The 18,978-nt window shown below is 49.7% G+C and overlaps 1 protein-coding gene across 1 annotated transcript; it reads left to right on the top strand.

Moving 5' to 3' along the window:
- Positions 1-9,602: 9,602 nt before the first annotated feature.
- On the top strand, positions 9,603-18,690 carry TMEM98 (transmembrane protein 98; the record flags this gene model as incomplete). The annotated part of the gene is made up of 6 exons (XM_084238780.1): positions 9,603-9,733; positions 11,054-11,185; positions 12,803-12,836; positions 14,782-14,897; positions 17,225-17,284; positions 18,483-18,690. The coding sequence occupies 6 exons, from the start codon at positions 9,603-9,605 to the stop codon at positions 18,688-18,690; spliced, it is 681 nt and encodes a 226-aa protein (XP_084094906.1).
- Between the last annotated feature and the right edge of the window lie 288 nt (positions 18,691-18,978).

Genomic DNA, 18,978 nt, shown 5'->3' with positions numbered 1-18,978 from the left:
TCCAGAAGGGCCGGGAATGAGAGCATCGTGGAAGTCATGGATGGCACTGGGGTCAGGCCTGTAAACTGAGTCTCAGTGGATTGCCTCTCCGCCTCCCTGCAGGTGGGCTGGCTAACCCAGGAGGGTACTTGCCTAAGATGCAGTGGTGACACCCAGTGACCACTCCTTGAAATGCATCTCCTTGGTTGTGGGTTGTCAGCAAATGCAGAAGTAACCTCGTATAAAATAATCAGGGGGTGTTCAGTTCCACTGGGAGGCACTGAAGCCCTCTGCATTCACCCCAAGGTTGTCTCTTGAAGGATACTGTACCCCTGGCCCTGGGCTCTCTGAGGGGATGGGCAGATGGGTACCCACAAGTGGACAGTCTGGGCACTGAAGGCAGGCTGGGGCTGTTAGATCTGGGCTCCTCTGCTAGGCTTCTGCTGTCCTAGGGATTTAGGAAAAGCATCCTACGATGGCTTTGGGACATTCCCAAAACATGGCTAGTGTTTATACAAATGTCAGGTAGTCATGCAGGCTTCATCCAGTCCATTGTTGTCCTGGGAAATTGTCATCCCAGCTGACTCGAGCTGAGTGAAGACTCTCCTCTCTCTACCTTCCCTGAGAGTTGAATATCCTCAGGGATCTGACCATGTCCTAATGCCTCTGGCTCCAGTTCTCCTGCTCTAAGTGCGGGGATCTAGCTGACTTAGTCTGGAGGAAAACCCAGGTTTCCTGTCCTGTCGCCCATGATAGGTACTAGGTTTAACTAGAGGGTTAAGGAGTTAGGTATCCTGTAAGGGCTGCTGCACCCAGGGGAAACACAAAGGGACTGAGCTAGGATACCTAACCCCCTTTGCAATGACCCAAGGTACTTCAACTGTTTTGGTTACCCTTCACTGGGCCCTGATGTTTACCTTTCACTTTCAAAGGTTATTAGCAACGCAGGTTTGAAGTCCAAGTACAAGGGCGTGAGCTGAGGGTCACAGAGCCTGAACCCTGGAGCGTGCAGTGGCAGATGGCTTCTAAGGTGGTCAAGAAATGGAGGAATATTGTTCAACTCACCTCTAACCCTCTTCCCATCATTTAGTTCGTTAACACCAGTGTGAGTTTGACTTTGAACTTAGGGTTGTCGTGGTGTTGTGGAAAGGGTCTTTGCTGAACTTGTCAAGTAATCACTTGACAACAACTGTTTCCACATCTGTAAAATGGTGCTACGCAGGATGGTGGCAAAAGTCAGAGTACATGAAAATAATGTATGTGAGAGTGTTTCTTATGCTTTGATTTAAGGCATTACTATCAGATATTTTCCCAAATGTATTTCATAAATTTTAAGGCAAAACAAACAACTTAATGATGATGAAATCCATTAGAGGTGAGCTTCCTCTCACTAGAGGGGACTCAGCAGAAACGAGGTGATGACTGATGTCCCTTACAGGCCATCAGAGGGAGAGTACAGCAGGAGGAGGGTGTAAGACCGACACACAGACAGGGCTTGGAGTCAGACCGCCTTGGCTTTGCCTCCCAGTTCGGTCACTTCTAGCTATGGTACCTTGGACAAGTCATTGATCCTCCCAGATCCTCAGTATCCCTGTAAAGTAAAGTGAAGATAAGGCCAGCCTCCTGAGTTGCTGAGTCAGTTACATACGGTGCCACCTCTCAGGCACCTGGAACAGAGTAGTGAATGGCATCTTGAAAATATGGTAATTCAGGTCTTTCAGAACCAGGTATTTGGGGTATGACTATGGGCTAGGCTGACATGGTGCTTGGGGCCGGGTGACATGGTGCATCTTTCAGACAACTGTAGTACAGAGCCCAGGGCTCCCCTTTACTTGCTGTAGAAACAGATTTAGCTTCATTGAGCTCCAGTTTCCTTATCTGTAAAGTGAGGGAGAATAATGCCTCTTTTAAGGGACTGTTGTAATAATTATGGTATCTATGAAAAGCACATGGCACAGGTCTGGCACCTAAAGTCTAAAAAGTAGCAGAACTGTGATGGATATACTCTTGCAGAACCATTTAGAGACAGTGCTGATGGGTCAGGTTTACAGCTGATCGCATTAAATCCATTCTTGAACCAAACTTATCGGTTTTATTTATTTATTTTTTTTAAAGATTTATTTATTTATTTATAAATACAAGCACTGGGTACAGTCAGAAGCGCGGGAGGGTGAGAGAATTCACTAGAGTCAGAGTAGGGAGCAGAACAGGCAGAAGGACCAAAGTACACTGCTGAGGGGAGCAGCGGGCGGCAGGAGAGGTCTGCGCACCATGTGGGACCCTCCTCCAGTGGCCGGGGAGCAGCCGGGGATTGAACCGGCACTGCAGAGGCTGTGGGCAGCTTCGCAACCCAGTGCTCAACCGCTGGGCCACCGGGGAGGCCCCAAACTCGTCGGTTTTAAATAAAATATGAGATGTTATTTCCTCCTGTACATACCTACTCATTACTCCCTAAATAATCAGAGCAGAAGAAAGTTCTACTGACTCTAAAAAAAGGTGATAAAATATCAGAATGGGCAAGAGAGGAAGGTTGTGAACTCTCTAGAGCTCCTTCAGAAAAGTCCTTTGAAGATTTTGCGTGCTTGTGCCAAGTATAGTTTTCCTAGCCCTCTCCCTCGGGCCTTGCCCAGGTGCAATGCCCTCATGTCCCCTGGGGGAAATCCTCTTTGCGATCTCTCTGGCCCCTGGTCCAGTTGCCCTCACAAATGCCATTGCCCCCGTGGGTCCTGGCCCTGCGCGACCCTGCTAGCCCAGTTCTCCAACCTTCTTTCTTTCCACTTCCTGTTCCTGCACCCTCCCAGCCTGCCCTGGCAGTTGAGTTGCTGGCTTTCACTCTGGTAGGGGTGGGGGGTGGGGGGAATGGCCTCACCGTGGTTTCTGTCCACGCCCACAGCTCTGAGAAGGCCTGACCTGTGTGTACATAAACCACACCCCAGCAGGCCTCTCTCTCCCTGAAAAACCATTCCCTAGCCCATCAAAGTGCCCGAACCCTGAAATCAAACATGGACTCAGAGTCATGCCAAGGATTTAAAATTGGACCCTTTTATTCCAATCAATCTTCCTTTCTTTCCAGTGCTGGTGTCTTACCCTTCTGGGTGTTTGCCCCATGCTTAACCATCCTGCCTTTCGCTCCCCAGGCAGCCCCACGCCAGTGGGCTTCCTGGTGCTAAGGGTCTCGGGCTCCTAATCCTGCTAAAGACTAACAGTGACCATAGCAGAGCTTTATTTTCACTCCTTCTGCAAGAGTTTCTTGAGCACTTATTAGGTGCCAGGCATTGTTCTGTGTATTGGGCATGGACAGAGAACAAGACAATAAAGTCCCTGCTGTTGTGAATCTTATAATCCATGAAGACCCAAATGACTTTGCCTTACTGATGCATAAACTCATTTTATTTTGGTGGGGAGAGGGGTTTACATTTTTTATGGAAATGCCAGGAGCAAGGAAACTTATCTGAGTTCTTTCAGCATGTAAGTGAGAGGGCGCCTTGTTCCCATGCTGATATTGCTGGAAGCACTAGCAATTTCCTGGTTTGGTCTGCGTTTGGTGCGGGGGAGACCTGAGTGGGGTTCTTTACGTCATTGTCAGTATTTTTGAGATACAGGATCTCCCTTCATGTGTTTAAGTCGTTCTTGAACCAACTTACCTGAGGAATGTTATTTCCCCTTATACACACCTACCCATCACTCCCTAAATAAGTGCAAGTGAGCATTCCACTGACTCTAAAGAAGGTGGTAAAGATACTAGAATGGGCAAGAGAGGAAGATTGTACATTCTGAAAGGGGAGAGGCAGCAAACAGTGCAAGGCCAGGCAGCGATAAGTGCTATAGAAGCTACGTCAGGGTGCGGTGGGGGTGCAGATGATGCGAGGTGCTACTTTCAATAGGGTGACTTCTCAGTGCAGGTGAGTCTTGAGCACATGCCGGGGAAAGGGGAGCCAGTGAGCCACAGGAATAAAGGATGGGGGCTCCAGGCAGAGACACAACAATGCCCCGAGGAGGGTGCGCAGGCATGTTTGCGGAATATCAAGGGGCTCCATTATTAGCCATATCACACTGTGATGAGCACTTTTTAATTTGAATTGTGCCAAAATATACATAGAATAAAATGTACCATTTGAAACAGAATGGTGTGGGACATCGAGATGGCACCGGCAGGAGAGCAGTGTGCCCTGCTCACATCCAGGGACAGAGGATGAGGTTGTGACACAGTGGCCCTATCTGTTCTAGCTGTCGCTTGGGTCATGACAGCCTGCCTTGTTCCCATGCTGATATTGCTGGAACAACTAGCAATATCCTGGTTTGGTCTGCGTTTGGTGCGGGGGAGACATGAGTGGCCTCCTGCCCTCCCACTCACATGCTGAAAGAGCCCAGGTAAGTTCCTTGCTCCTGTGAGTCGATTTTCTCCTTGCGAACATAATTATACTGGCTTTTTGGGGTCTGGTGAGAAGACAGATGATAAAAGGTAAGACATATAAGAAGCCTCATCAGTGACTGACTGGTACACAGTAGGTGCTCAGCAAATGTTCACCCTTTGCCTGGGCAGAGCAGGAGCTTGTGCCCACTGGCCAGGAACCGAGCCTCTTCTGTCCTCACCCTGGTCAGCACCATTTCCCACCTACTGACTTCTCCCCTTTAATCACTGGATTCAGCTCTCAATTTGGGGACCATTGCTGCACAATTTGGTATTCAGACTGAGTGAGGAGAGGCCATATGTAGAAGGGTATGTGGATTGGGAGGAGCAATTCAGTCCTCAACCCTCTCTTTCCTGAGTGCTAGTGTGGTGAAACCTCAGCTGCCCACTGAGCCAGGAACTTAACCAAAAGAATGAGGTATGAGTACCTGTTCCTACAATGCATATAGTGGGGGTGGGGGGGGAGGGGCTGGAGAGCAAGTCTGGACATGAGGTTGCCCCTCTCCTCCTGACCAATGCTCCTGATGAATGCATTTTGAGAGATCCTATGAATTTCCCAGGAAAGCTGAAAATCTAGAGATAAAGGCGAAATTCCTGATTTTAAAAAATGTTGGTGATTAACTGATTTTTTTCAAAGATTTATTTATCTATGCATATAAGAACTGGGATACAGGCCAGAGATGCAGGGAGGGGGTGGGTGTACGAGAGGATTCACCAGAAACAGAGTGGGGAGCAGAACAGGCAGGCTGACTGAAATACACTGCTGAGGGGAGCAGCAGGTGAGACAGGAGAGGTCTGCTGCACCATGGGAGTCACCTCCCTGGTTGGGGATGGAACTTGTGCTGAAGCAGCTGCTTCCTAGGTTGTATCTTAACCCCTCCCGCCACCAGGGAGGCTCCTGATTTTTTTTTTTTTTAAAGATTTATTTATTTATTTATTTATACATACAAGCACTGGGTACAGTCAGAAGCGCGGGAGGGTGAGAGAATTCACCAGAGCCAGAGCAGGGAGCAGAACAGGCAGAACAGGCAGAAGGACCGAAATACACTGCTGAGGGGAGCAGCGGGCGGCAGGAGAGGTCTGCGCGCCATGTGGGACCCTCCTCCGGTGGCCGGAGAGCAACAGGGTATCGAACCCAGCGCTGCAGAGGCTGAGGGCAGCTTCGCAACCCAGCGCTCAACCGCTGCGCCACCGGAGAGGCCTTTTTTTTTTTTTTAAACTGTGAGCGAATCATTCTAGGGACAGGATGTAACCTAGAGTGACCGGTCTGGAAAGTGTGCATTAAGCTGCCTGTCATCCAGCCTTCATCCTGTGGTACCTTACACCTGCCCTCTGCCCCAGGCTTTTACCTGGCCCTGCTCTGGCTTTGTCTCTGCCTCTCTGGGCTGAGTTCGAGGGCCAAAGAGGATGGCATCTAAACATTCTAAATCATACCCCTATTCCACCAGACTCTGGAAATCACCACCCACGAAATCCCAGCTGCTTCCCAAGGTTTATCTGGAACCCCATCCTTCCAAGGCCACTTACACCACCTGGTGTTGGGGTGTGCCCATCTTTAAGCCTGTGTGGAGGCCTGTCGAGGCAGTTTGGAGGGTGGTGGCTGTGTGTCCATGGAACCCTCCTTTGTATGGGATGGAGATTTTCAGCAGAAGGGGTGAGGTTGCCCGCCAGGTTCCTATATTTCTACTCTTGCACCTGGCAGTGCCATTCTTAGGGATGTCACTGCCCAGTGCGGGCGGGAGGCTTTAATAAGACCTACCACCGATTCACAATTTACTAGACCAGGCACTCTAAAATGGCGCGCATCCTGTCATTTGACCTCCATGTCCACTCTGAGGATGCTGACAAGCAGTAGCGCTGTTGTCCGGAGGTGAAATAAGTTGTCCACAGCTAGTGCGTGGCAGTGAGGACTGACACCCGACAGCGTGCAGCGGAGCAGAATGGGTCCCTGACCAGTCACACTGCGGGGACGGCCCCTGCTCCCCAGCCCCCAGCGGAGGGAGGGCCGGGCCGGGTGGGGGTGGGGACCCTCCGCGCCTCCCGCCGCGCGGCCCCCGCGGGGGCACAGACCCGGACGGCCGTCGGGAGCCCAGCGACTGCCGCCCAGCTGCCCGCGCCTCCCGCGGCCCCCACCCCGGCCCGCCCCGGGGGCCTGGCGGGGACGGCGGCGCCAGGCAGCGGGGATTTGGAGGCTCCGGCCCGCGCCTCCCCCTCCCACACCACCTCGGGGGGCTTGGCCGCGCCGGGGACTTATCTCGCTGCCGGCGGCCGGCCCAGCGCCTTCCCGGCATGCCCCGCTCGAGGAGCCGCCCGCGCGTCCCGCGCCCGGACTCGGCGAGCTGCTGGGGCCCGGCCGGGAGGCCGCGGGGGTGCGTCCGGCGGCCGCTGCCTGAGGTGGGTGAGCTCGCCCCGGAGCTGTGCGAAGGGGGCCCCGACGGCCGCCCGAGCCCAGCCCCGTCGGAGCGGGGCGCGCCGGGGTGGGGGCGGGCGGGCTGGTGCGGGGATCCGGGCGCCCGCGCCGCCGCTGCCTGGGGGAAGGCGCCCCCGCCCGCCCGCCGCTTTGTTGGGGTCTCGGTGGCGGCGCCGGCGCGGCCCCGGCGCAGAGAAGTTGCACAAACTTGGAACTTGCGCGCGGGGACCCGTCCGAGCACCGCGCGGCGCGCGCCCCGTTGGGGTGGGAGTGCCTCCCGCCTTCTCGCCGTGTGGGGTGCTGGGGTGGGTGGGTGTGCTGGGGGGCTGGGGGTTGGGGGCAGGGGAGGGGGGAGGGCCGTGGGTCTGTTTCATTCTGGTGGGTTTGGAACCCATTGGAGAGAAGGGGAATGTGAGAGTACACGGCCAACACAAGCTCATACAGATGCGGAGACAGAAACCGACACACAGAGTATTCTCACAAAGAAAAGGAAAAACATTCAAGTGAACATTCATGGAAAGGAACATTCATGCAGACACAAAGGAACATTCATGCAGACACATCTCAGAGAAAGACAGCAAAAACTCAGCGAAAGCTCATCCACTCGCAGAGGAACACCGAAGAAGCACAGGAAGGAGGCGAAATAAAGCTGGTGGGCCTGGAGGCCCTAGGGCAGGGGGCAAAGGAAGGAAATGCCAAGAATGGGGGTGGGGGGAGCCTGGAGGGGAGCCAGAGTAGAAAGTAGCAGCCTGTGGAAAGGGAACCAGAAAGAAAGAGAAAATGGAGCGGGACAGAGCCCTCTGGCCACTTCACTTGGGCTTTGAACCACTTTCCAAACAAGGAGGCGGAAGGAAAAAGGACTAAAGGAGGAAATGCTTTAGGAGGGTCTGTATAGAGAAACAGAGAGAGAGAAATGGAGGCAGACCCTTAGGATAACTGCTTCTCTAACACACAATCAATGCTATAAAGAGAGACAGACCTCAGCCTTCTCACCCTGTGGGCAACTGAGCTCCAACTTGCAGCAAATTTGAGGACTCTGAGAAAGTCCTTGGCACTGTCAGCCAGCCCAGCTCTCATCTTGTCCACCTGACAAACTCTTACTCATCCTTCAAAACCCAGCTCAAGCATCACTTGCTTGCTCTGTGAAGCAGGTTTTCCCAGAAAAAAATCATGCAGGCCCATCTGCTCTCTCTTCTCTGTACTTCTGCTTGTGGCAAGGCCCATGGCATTGCAATGGTTTATTTGCTTATTTGTCTTCACTCCTTCCACTCTTAAGACTTGGTGCATGTGTTTTATTCTCCAATCTCTAGAAACCTGCCCTGAGTTAGGTGCATTATAAATGACCGGTAAATACATATTGAATGATAAGTGGGAGTCTTTGGACTCAAATATAAAATTAAGTCCAAATAGAAGAAATACATTGTCCTGGGGTCATGGAGACTCCTAGGTCAAAGCACCTTTTTTTGCAGGTGGAGAAATTAAAGCCAGGATGGGGGACTTGCTCAGAGGGACACAAGTAGGGGCTGTGCAATGAAATAACACATGAAGACACGTTTCTGAGTTGCCCTCCATTCCTCTAGTCTGTGAGTTTAAAGTTGGTGTTGAAAGTATCTTCTCAGCAAAAAAGGCAATAGGCAAGGAACACTTTAACAGCAGATGTAAGTTTGCAACACTGAAACTGACAATCAGAAACCAGAAATTTAGAATCCTCTTTCCTACTTTAGAAAGGAAAAGGGGGCCTCCCCTGGTGGCGCAGGTGGTTGAACAAGGCTGTGAAGCTGTCCGCCGCCTCTGCAGTGCTGTTTCGATCCCCACTGGCCGTGGAGCAATCCACATGGCGTGGCAGACCTCTTCTGTCGGGCCTGCTGCTCCCCTCAGCAGTGTATTTTGTCAGTCTGCCTATTCTGTTCCCCACTCTGGCTCTGGTGAATCCTCTCACCCTCCCACGCATCTGGCCTGTACCCTGGTTCTTGTATAAAATAAATAAATAAATCTTTAAAAAAAAAAAAGAAAGGAAAAGGGCAGTGGATGTCCCTCTAAGTTTAAGTGGATGTCTTTCTACTTCCTGTCCACATAAACATGGACAGGTTACTTAACCTCCTTGAAACTCAGTTTTCTCAACGGTAATATGGGGATAATCATACTTACCTCATAGGATGGTAGAAGTGCTAGCACATAATAAGTGCCTGGAAAATAATAGATATTCAGAAAATACAATCTTCTTGAGTGGGCATTCTTTCATGTACTTGGTATAGGTGTGAAAACAATATTGATAAATGAAAGTTTCTTTCTGTTCAATGTTTTAAAGGCCATCTTGGCCCTACTGGGGAGCAATCTCTTAATACTATAGTCACAATTCGCTTAGCAACATTTTGGTCAATATCAAACCACATACATATACAGTGCTGTCCCAGTAGGCTATACCACAAAGCCTAGGTCTGCAGGAGGCTGTACCATCTAGGTTTGCGTAATATCACTCTGACGTCTGCACAATGATGAAATCACCTAATGACATATTCTCCTCATCTACCCTGTCTTAAATGACACAAAACTGTTAAGGAAAAGCAAATTTGGAGCAAAACAGAGAACACATCTTGATCCTGTTCAGGCCCTCAGGTCTCTGCAGGTGACGTGGGGGATCCTAGCTTCCTGAAACCCACTGGGAGTTAAGACTCCACTGCTCCCACCCTAATTACCCCTGCCTCTTTGCTGCTGCTCTACCAGGCCTCTCTGCTCATGTGTTCTTTCAGGCTTCAGCCCATGAGGGGGATGTGACCGGGACTGAGAGAATCGTCTGGAATCATGGAGACCGTGGTGATTGTCGCCATAGGTGTACTGGCCACCATCTTCCTGGCTTCCTTTGCAGCCTTGGTGGTAGTTTGCAGACAGCGTTACTGCCGGCCTCGGGCCCTGCTGCAGCACTATGATTCCAAGTGAGTAGGCCCAAGGTGGGGAAGGTGTGGAGGTCTTCCCCAGTGTTGCAACAAAAGAAAAAGAAATTTGGTGCTGGGCAACTCAAGCTCAGATTTTTGGTTCTAAAATGGCACCTGAAGACTGCCTTTCCTGATAAGGACCTCAGAGCTTAAGAACATTCCTAAGTCCCCCCAGCCCCACCCCTTACCCTGAGCTGCCTCTGACTCTCACAGAGCTGATGAGAACGTGACTGAATGTGTTCTCCCAGCAAAAGTGGCTATTTGATATTTGAAAATTGCTAAAGGAGTAGATCTTAAAAATCTCTATCTCCAGAAAAAAAATAGTAATTAAGTGTAGCGATGGGTGTTAACTAGACTTATTGTGATCATTTCACAATGTCTATACATATCAACTAAAACTATTAATATGGTGTTACCTTAATTTAAAAAACACAATATAAAGAAAAAAAAAAAAGCCCTGCTACCTCATTTGGCATGTGAACAACTTCCCAACCAAACTAGGAACAGAAATCCATGACTACTCGCCAGCCACACTTCCAAGCAGCAGATGCTCGGCACTGTGAAATACCAGCAGAGGATTTCTCTCTCGCTGCTCTGTGGCGCATTTTATGTGAAATATATTTTGTAAGCTGGATCCTCTTTTCAGTTTGGGGATGTTTTAATGGGTAAATTTTTAAAGGACCAGTGTCAGCTAACCCCTCCTTTCTCTTACCCCTCTGTGTGAATCCTATCAGCATTTCTGTTGAGTGGCCAATAATTAGCAAATGGTCATTTGTATGTGTGACCCAGGAAAGCGCCACTGTGGAAACATGGCTGTGGCATCCAATTATTTAAAGAACCCTATAAAGGTGAAAGTATTCTTACTTCTCCAGTATAAGTGGGAGGGGATGGGGCCCCTGGGGTGCACCAACAGTGATTCTGCACACCAGGCAGGGGGTGCAGGTAGATTTGGATAATGTGAACTCTGGTTTCTCCAGGAGAGGTAGGCATGGAGGGAGAATGAGTTACAAAGGACGCATCTGATCTTGGAGGAGCAGCCCTATAATTACTGGGGCTGCAGCCTTGTGCTCTCCTGTGGCTTTGCTGTCCTGTCTCACTTTCCTCTGGTTTGAGTGCCCCTGGCCTGCCTTCTTGACTCACTCTCTAGCCATGTGCCCTGCCTGAGCTGCCCACTGTGGCTAGGCTTGGCTCCAGGACAAGTGACCACTGCTTTAACTTATTAACTCCTTCTATACTTCTGGGGGGCATGTGGTCCTCATTATGGAGAGGGTCAGCAAGGGTGATCTATAAGGAACCACTTACCTGGGCTTTTCCTTGCAGGCCCATTGTGGACCTCATCGGTGCCATGGAGACCCAGTCTGAACCCTCGGAGTTAGAACTGGATGATGTTGTCATCACCAACCCCCACATTGAGGCCATTCTGGAGAATGAAGACTGGATTGAGGATGCCTCGTAAGTCCTGGGGGACCACTTGCTTTCCTGTAGTCCCCAGGGGGATGGCAAGTAGGACTTCGGGGGGCCCTTTTCTGGCTTCCTTTGCCAGAAAATGTGGCTGGGCAGCCAGGAACACTCTGTCACTTGCCACCATTCCCCCTGCACTCAAGGTGGTGGGAGACCAGAAGATGACATGGCAGTGTCTGCTCCCAGGTCCCCCCCACCCCCATTTTGTAGACCTGAACACAAAGACCCATAATGGATGGCAGGAGTTGTTATAAAGTCATCCTGATGTGCTAAATTGTCCTTTGGGGTACCCATGAAGTTGACCTTGGGCTCTAGGGATGCCTTAGCCTTCAGTGTCCCTCAGGCATCTCCCCATGTGGCAGGAGCCTCTGTGTGTGGAGAAGTGCGTGCCATTCCATTTCCCCGTTATTTAGTCATTTCTGCACCAGGCAGATGTTTATGTTTATATGCACATAATGCCCATAAACATCTGCACCGGGTAGATGTTTATGGGCATTATGTGCAGGGCAGATATTGAACTGGTTGGGGAGGCAGAATTCTAAATATAGCATCTTAGAAATGGTGGGGGCCTTTATGCACAGTGCAGTGGGCACACAGAGGAGGCAAAGTCTAGGTTTGCCTGGGGGTACAGAGAGGGATGTTGTGAAGACCATCACAAAGTAGGTGTCTTTTTTGCCTTGGATCTTGGAAAGTTGAAGAGTTCACCAGGCTAAGCATAAGGGGAAGGATGTACTGGGCAGAAGGCACAGGATCAGAAACTCAGAATTATAAAAAAACGTGATTTGGGGCCTCCCTGGTGGTGCAAGGGGTTAAGTCTCAGCACTCTGAAGCTGTCCACAGCCACTGCAGCACAAGTTTGATCCCCGGCCAGGGAGCTACCCACATGGCACAGCAGACCTCTCCTGACTCGCCTGCTGCTCCCCTCAGCAGTGTATTTCTGTCAGTCTTCCTGTTCTACTCCCTGCTCTGTCTCTGGTGAATCCTCTCACCCTCCCCCCCCAACCCCCGGCCCCCCCACCTCGCCCTGTACCTCTGGCCTGTACGCCAGTTCTTGAATGCGTAAATAAATCTTTAAAAAAAAAAACCAGCAACCAAAATAACATGACCTGATAGGGGCCTCCCTGGTGGCGCAGCGGGTTGAGCACCACGCTGTGATGCTGTCCGCAGCCTCTGCAGCACGGGTTCGATTCCTGGCTGGCCGGGGAGATCCCCACATGGTGCAGCAGACCTCTCCTGCCCCGCCCACTGCTCCCCTCAGCAGTGTCCTTGGTCCAACTGCCTGTTCTGTGCCCCTCTCTGTCTCTGGTGAATCCTCTCACCCTCCCGTGCCTCTGACTGTGCCCCAGTTCTTGTATAAATAAATAATTCAAAACAAAACAAAACAAAACAAAAAAAACGTGACCTGATAGGTGGGGAGTTGTGCTAACTGCAGGAGTCAGCGGGAACTGGGAGGGACACCAGAAAGAAGGTGCCTGCTCATTCAACTCATAGACATGGTCACGTTAGCCCTGGGGCCTTCCCTGTCCAGCTATGCCGGAGCCAGAGGAGGAGCAGAGGGGAGGCAGGCCTCTACAGAGAAGTGCTGATAAATTCTTCTTGTCTTCCCAGGGGTCTCATGTCCCACTGCATTGCCATCTTGAAGGTAATAATACTCTTTGATTTCTCCATTAAATTAAAGGGGGGATCAGCGAAGCACCCGTGTGCACAGACTGTTAGAGTTGAAAGGGACCTTAGGGTGGGCGCTGTGCACAAGGCCTTTGAACACGCCTGCCATTTGCAGTGTCTGCTGTTTACTTCCACTCCCGCCCGGATGGGCTCTTAGGTGTTACAATGCTAAGTCCCTTCATTTCACCTAGTCTTCATAACACAATGACCCTTGGGAAAGTGCATAGGAGTCCCTTAGCCATGTTTTCCTGAAAATGCAGAAGGCTGTGTCCCCGAGGCGATGTAGCTGCTGAGAGGGAACCAGAATTTCCAGCTTCTCCCTGAGCATCTTCTTCCAGGAACAGAGACCTCAGCCTTGACAGTGGGCCGGGTTCTACATCTGGACCTTCTCCAGTTACTAGAAAGACTGGTCCTCTGTGGCCATAATAATAGTCAGTCTAATAGAATGTCAGGGTTGAAAACATGCACGCACTGAGCACTTCAACTTGAAGGCACATTTTTTTTTTTTTTTGCTGCAGCCCCCAGGACTAAGTGTGAATTTGCATCTGATTTGTATTTGGGGTTGTTTTTTGCTTTTGGGTAATTTTTATAGTTTCAGCATGTTTTTAATTTTTGCCTGATACTCTCCTACCTAATAGAATTCTGTTCTACCTGATAGGAGAAGAATGATAATACTGAAATATTTGGCCAATTAGAAATATTACAGGCTTCATTTCCATAACCTGGGAAAACCACACACTTATCTGTCTAGTAATTATTCAGGATTTCAAAAAAGACGGCTTTATCTTTTCTTCATGTCATTTAGTACAAGATATTTTAAAGTCTTTCATCCCATCTCTTCTTCAGCTGTCTCTCTTGGGGGCGGGGGGGGGGGGGGACAAAGAAATCCCTAGTAGGAAATTGTTGTCACATTTAGTTCAGGCTAATTATTTAATACCACGAAGGTCTTTGGTTAGATATGGGTGTCATTCAAGATAGATAAGAATAATGTCTAGAGCAATCGTACCATATTCCAACTCCCTCCTCCCAGCCAGGGGAGGAAGGCTGATGCTGGGCTCTGTGCCTTGTCCCTGCCTATCTGAGGAACAGGGTAAATGGCACCCGATGTAGGGAAAGGCGCAGCTAGAAGTCTGAATAGGTTGGAATCCTGGGGACCTGACCTCAAAGGAGAGGAATCTGACTTTCCTCTTGGGCCATCTGTCCCTGTGGCGATGGCTCCAGGGAGGGGACTAAGCTGTCTCCTGGATGGGTACTTGGGCTTCTTTCTGCCCATTTCCAGCCCAAGTATAAGGCCGGGAATGAAATTTCTTTGCAAAACCAGACACATATCTGGATTCTGACATTGAGCAGGTATGGGAGGGGGAGGAAAGCTCTGGGAGTGGCCAGCACTGTTGGAGGAGGAAGAGAAAGGCCAGGTGCCCTTTCTCTGCTTTTCTCCTGCATAAGTCATCATATTGACAAACCTGCTGATATAGTAGGAAATTGTTGAAATAAGTGACACTTTGGAATATTCCCCAGGCATGAATACTCTTTGTTCTGCCATGATTCTGAGGGTGCTTCCTGGAGATATTGATCCTTTTGAAAGAATGAACTAGGGGTGAAGGAATAGAAAGGATAAGCAGGTTTTCTCCCAAAGTGAGAAGGTGAAACAGAGCACATGATTTTTCTTAGACAGATTATTTCAGCTTAGACTTCTCGAAGCAGAAACCCTGGCCCTCCCTCCTTACCAGGCCTCACTGGGCTTTTGCATTTTCCACCTCATTTCCTCTCATCTCTGTGTACTTTTCAATTTGTCTATTAGATTAGGGGCCCAGGTGTTTGGGGGACTTGAGGTGGGAGCAATATTTGTCTTTGTGGGGGTGGCAGAAGCCCCAGGGGGAACTAGGTCACCCTCATGACCTCTCTCTTTCCTGCTATGTTAGATTTGTCACACGCTGACAGAAAAACTTGTTGCCATGACAATGGGCTCAGGAGCCAAGATGAAGACTTCAGCCAGTGTCAGCGACATCATCGTGGTGGCCAAGCGGATCAGTCCCAGGTGAGCAGTCAGGGCCTGGTGGCTCCACACCCCCCGGGGGCCTGGAGACCCTGAAGCCTGAGATAGCCAGCAGGGGCAGGCTCTTGTAAGAATCTACATAGGCAACTTTAGCTGTTTATGTCTCAAGCATTTATAGAGCATCCAGTGGGGCTTAGGCTTGGAGAGACTTTGAAGCTAACGTGGTCCAACACACCAACCTCCAGCTGTGGTGCTGACAGTCTCCTACCAGTTGGGGCTCTTTTCATTCCCTGTGACACTCTTCCTGCCAGGCTCCGGGCCAGTAAGCACATTCCTGTTGCCACCCACACCCCTCTCTGCAATGACTTCCTGGCCTTGCCCTGTCCCGAGCTTGTGTCTGTATCGGACACCAGTTTGGGGGGCCCGCTCCTTGGTGCTGTGCTGTCATCCACATCCTGTTCATGTCTTAGCCAGGACTGGGTGGGAGGTGAAGCCACACATCATTCAAATCTCCCAAATTCCAAGCTGTCTGCAAAGTCCCATGTGGGAGTAAACCCAACAGGATTGTAGTCAACAGCTACACCCCCTCATTTGGGTTCAGTGTGAAGAAAAATAAAGCCTTTTTCTTAGAGGAGGGCTGTGCTAAGTGTGTGCTGCCACCTGGTGGTTGGTATGTGGACATGCCTGAGCCTGGAGTTGTCCAGTGGGGATGTTTTCTTTCTTGATCAGCTACAGGGCCTGACTGCCTAGAGGCTGCCTCTGTGTTCCCTACTGGGAATGTTGACACTCCTGTAAGTTCCAGGGACCCTTGCCTTCCTGTTGCTATAACCTTAGGGAACCAGCTCTCTGAAAGAATATGAAAGTTGGTGCCCTGATGTCTCTCCAGGGCATTCAGTGAGTTGAGAAAGTGGGAGGAAGATAATTTAGGGGAGGCACTTTGCCCAGAACAGTTCTTGGCTCTCTCTTGGAGCTGACCCTAGGTGGGTGTAGTTCCAGGACTTGTGTCAGCCTCAGTGGGCCCCTGGCCTTAAGACCCTCCAAACCCAGGCATGGCCTAGCTCCAGACATTCCTTCTGGCCACCCATTATTGGCAAAGATAGCATTGCTCCTATATGTGCCCCTCATCTTGCTTCCTGTCAGTGCTAAGAGCCATTCCTAGATGCCATGTGACACCAGGCTGTAAGGTAGCATTGTCAGGAGGGTTCAGGAAGAGGAAGGAGGCTGAGATTTCTGAGAATGTGAAGTGCTGGCCGATCAGGTTTAGCAGTGATGCCAGGATGAGGCTGGCATCATTCAGAGGGCAGATCTGACCTGGTGCTCACTGACCATCCTAAGGAGCACCTAGAATATTCCCTGTCAGGGTCCTTGCTTTGTCTTTTTGCACTCACATTTTGTTCTCCTTCTGAAATTTTTTGGTCCCCATTGTTTTTCTCACTCCATTTATTCCATATTGTGTGTTAATAGCATATTAGTTTCAAGGAGAGTGACTTCCGCTCCAGGGTACTACAGAGGAGGGGCTGCCTAAGACAGAGCTGAGAGTGCTGTGCCCCTGCATTTCCTCATGAGTCCCTCAGCTTGCTGACAGGAATGTTTAAGGGCATCTGTTTTCATGTGCATTTAGAAATCTTAGCAATGTACTATTACTTTTTTACTATCAAGTGGTCCAGAAGCAAGGATTTGAAGCAAATCCTTATACCGTGCAAGTCAGAATAAATAGTAGTGGTTCCTTTCTGAGCCTGACTCAAGGAAAAAAAAAACTTGAACTGTACTATGTGTCCCAGTGGAACCATTGGAACCTACGTTACACTTTCACTCCTAGTTCTATATAGCCACCTTCAGCTATGGTTCATTTTGTTTTGAACACAAAAGTAATAAATACTTCTAATAGTTAAAACATTGCAGAAATAGATTATAAAGAAAGCAAAGTACCTCCAAATTGCACCTGTCCCACTAAATAGTGAGTTTTCTTCAAACTTCCCCCTTTGTATTTCATAGCTTTTGTCTATTTCAATGTGAATGGCATCAATAAAACTTTATATATTGCCTTTTCAATTTGATAGTCATCATTCCAGATGTGGGAACTTGAACCACTGGAACTAAAACAAAATCAGCAAACAAAATACTCTCTTCCCTGAACCTGAGGTCAGTCTGTCTGCATGGCTGGAATAGTGCAAGAGTAGTGAGAGAAGGATTCACTAGAGAGAAGACTCAGAATTGTATGGGGACTACAACCAAGATGAAAATGCATACATTGTGCAAAAATAAAAAATGATGTAAAAAAATATATAAGCTAAAAGTAAAAAAGCAAGGAAGAAGAAGAAGAACAGATAAGAAAATCAAAATACTGAAACCCTTTTGCCTCCCCTTAGAGTGGATGATGTCGTGAAATCGATGTATCCTCCACTGGACCCGAAACTCCTGGACGCACGGTAAGGGGTGGAGTGAGTGGTTGTTTGTCTTTTCCTGTTGGAGGCTCACGTTTTATTAGATCTGGGAGGTCAGTGGTTGGGGTTGAGGACAGAGCTGTTGTGCTGGGTCCTTGAGGCTGCCTGGCTCTGGGGACCACTCACCTTGGTGAGCTGAACCTCGCTGGGCAAGAGAAGAGTCCTCTTCCTGAAACCTGAGAGAAGGGAGAGCCAGTCTTGGATTTTGAATTTTTGTGATTAAACCTCCAGCGCTGCTCAGTCCTGTCTGTCTTCCTTCCCTTTAATTTCTACCTTGCTCTCTTTGCCCTTTGGACCCGGGAGGCAGACACACCTTAGCTATGAGTGCTTCCTAGTGAGCTGGGCAGTGAGACAAGTCAGCTAGAGCTGTCCCACCTTCCACAGGACACACCCAGGATCCGCTCTCCCAATCCTCCCTGATAAGATATTTGAAATTATGTTCCTGTACCAGGTACAAACCTATTAAAAAACAACAGATTCTTTTGTCTCTTGGGTTTATATGATGGCTTCACAGACATGTTGTGTAATGATGCCAGGTAGCTTCTCACATGTTGTGTAATGATACATCTGGCTTCTTTGTCCACCCCCTTGTGCCCAGTGGTATCCATGGGCTAGTAATCTGCATCCTATTCCCACATGCGCTCTGCACACTCACTAGTAGGAAAGATTTTACACTGACTCTTTCAATATTGGAAAAAATCCTCAATTTGATTTTCAATTAAATTTTTTAAAAAGTGGGATAAATCAGCCCTGGGTCATAATGATTCAGGTTCAGCCAGGTCAGGGTATGTGTTTCCTGTCTTTAAGTAGACAAGTGGTTGACAAAGTGCTTGTCCGGATGACTAGCTCCACATCATCCCACAGAACACTCCCCTGGGTGATGCATGGGGGTATGCTGCCGAAAATGGGCTCCACGGTCTTCAATAAGTTCGTGAGAGATGACTTGTTAGGAGCTCCCCTTGGAGCTTCACCTGCAACTCCAGGGCTCTGAGAAACGCTTCAGCTCATCTTGTTTAACCCAACCTTTCTCACATTCTCTTGAGCATGGAACCATCTCTCAATGACACATTCACCTGCCTTAAAGGGAGGGGACACCGATTTGTGGAACACTAGTCTGGAGTCTGTCCATTTGGGCAAAAACTCCCTCCTTTCCCAGGGAGCCTGATCCTCTTGTTTTTTCCAGGACAACTGCTCTGCTCCTGTCAGTCAGTCACCTGGTGCTGGTGACCAGGAATGCCTGCCACCTGACAGGGGGCCTGGATTGGATTGACCAGTCACTGTCGGCTGCCGAGGAGCACTTGGAAGTCCTGCGAGAAGCTGCCCTGGCTTCTGAGCCAGATAAAGTCCTCCCGGGCCCTGAAGGCTTCCTGCAGGAGCAGTCGGCTATTTAGCGCCTGCTGTCACCCCTGGGTGGCTCGGCTGAGCCTTCCACTTTTTCCTGTAGAGCTAGTTCTTCTTCATGACTCAGGACGATGGCTGTGTGTGCATAGTAATGCAGGCAGCCCCAGAAGCCTTTGTTGCAGTTGCAGATGCTGACTGGAGAGTGGCAGTCTAACACTACAGTCAGGAGAGCTGGCATTCAGCATCTGTGTGGCAGAGCTCTGAAAATCGGTGCTCTGTAAGCATTATTCGGCTCACCTAGTGTTTTTAAGATCATTGAGCTAGCATATCAGAACCAA

Source organism: Talpa europaea (assembly GCF_964194135.1).
Source record: "Talpa europaea genome assembly, chromosome: 7".
Classification (NCBI taxonomy): domain Eukaryota; kingdom Metazoa; phylum Chordata; class Mammalia; order Eulipotyphla; family Talpidae; genus Talpa; species Talpa europaea.
The sequence above is the reverse complement of the archived record's forward strand: the minus strand, read 5'-3'. Positions and strand labels throughout refer to the sequence as shown.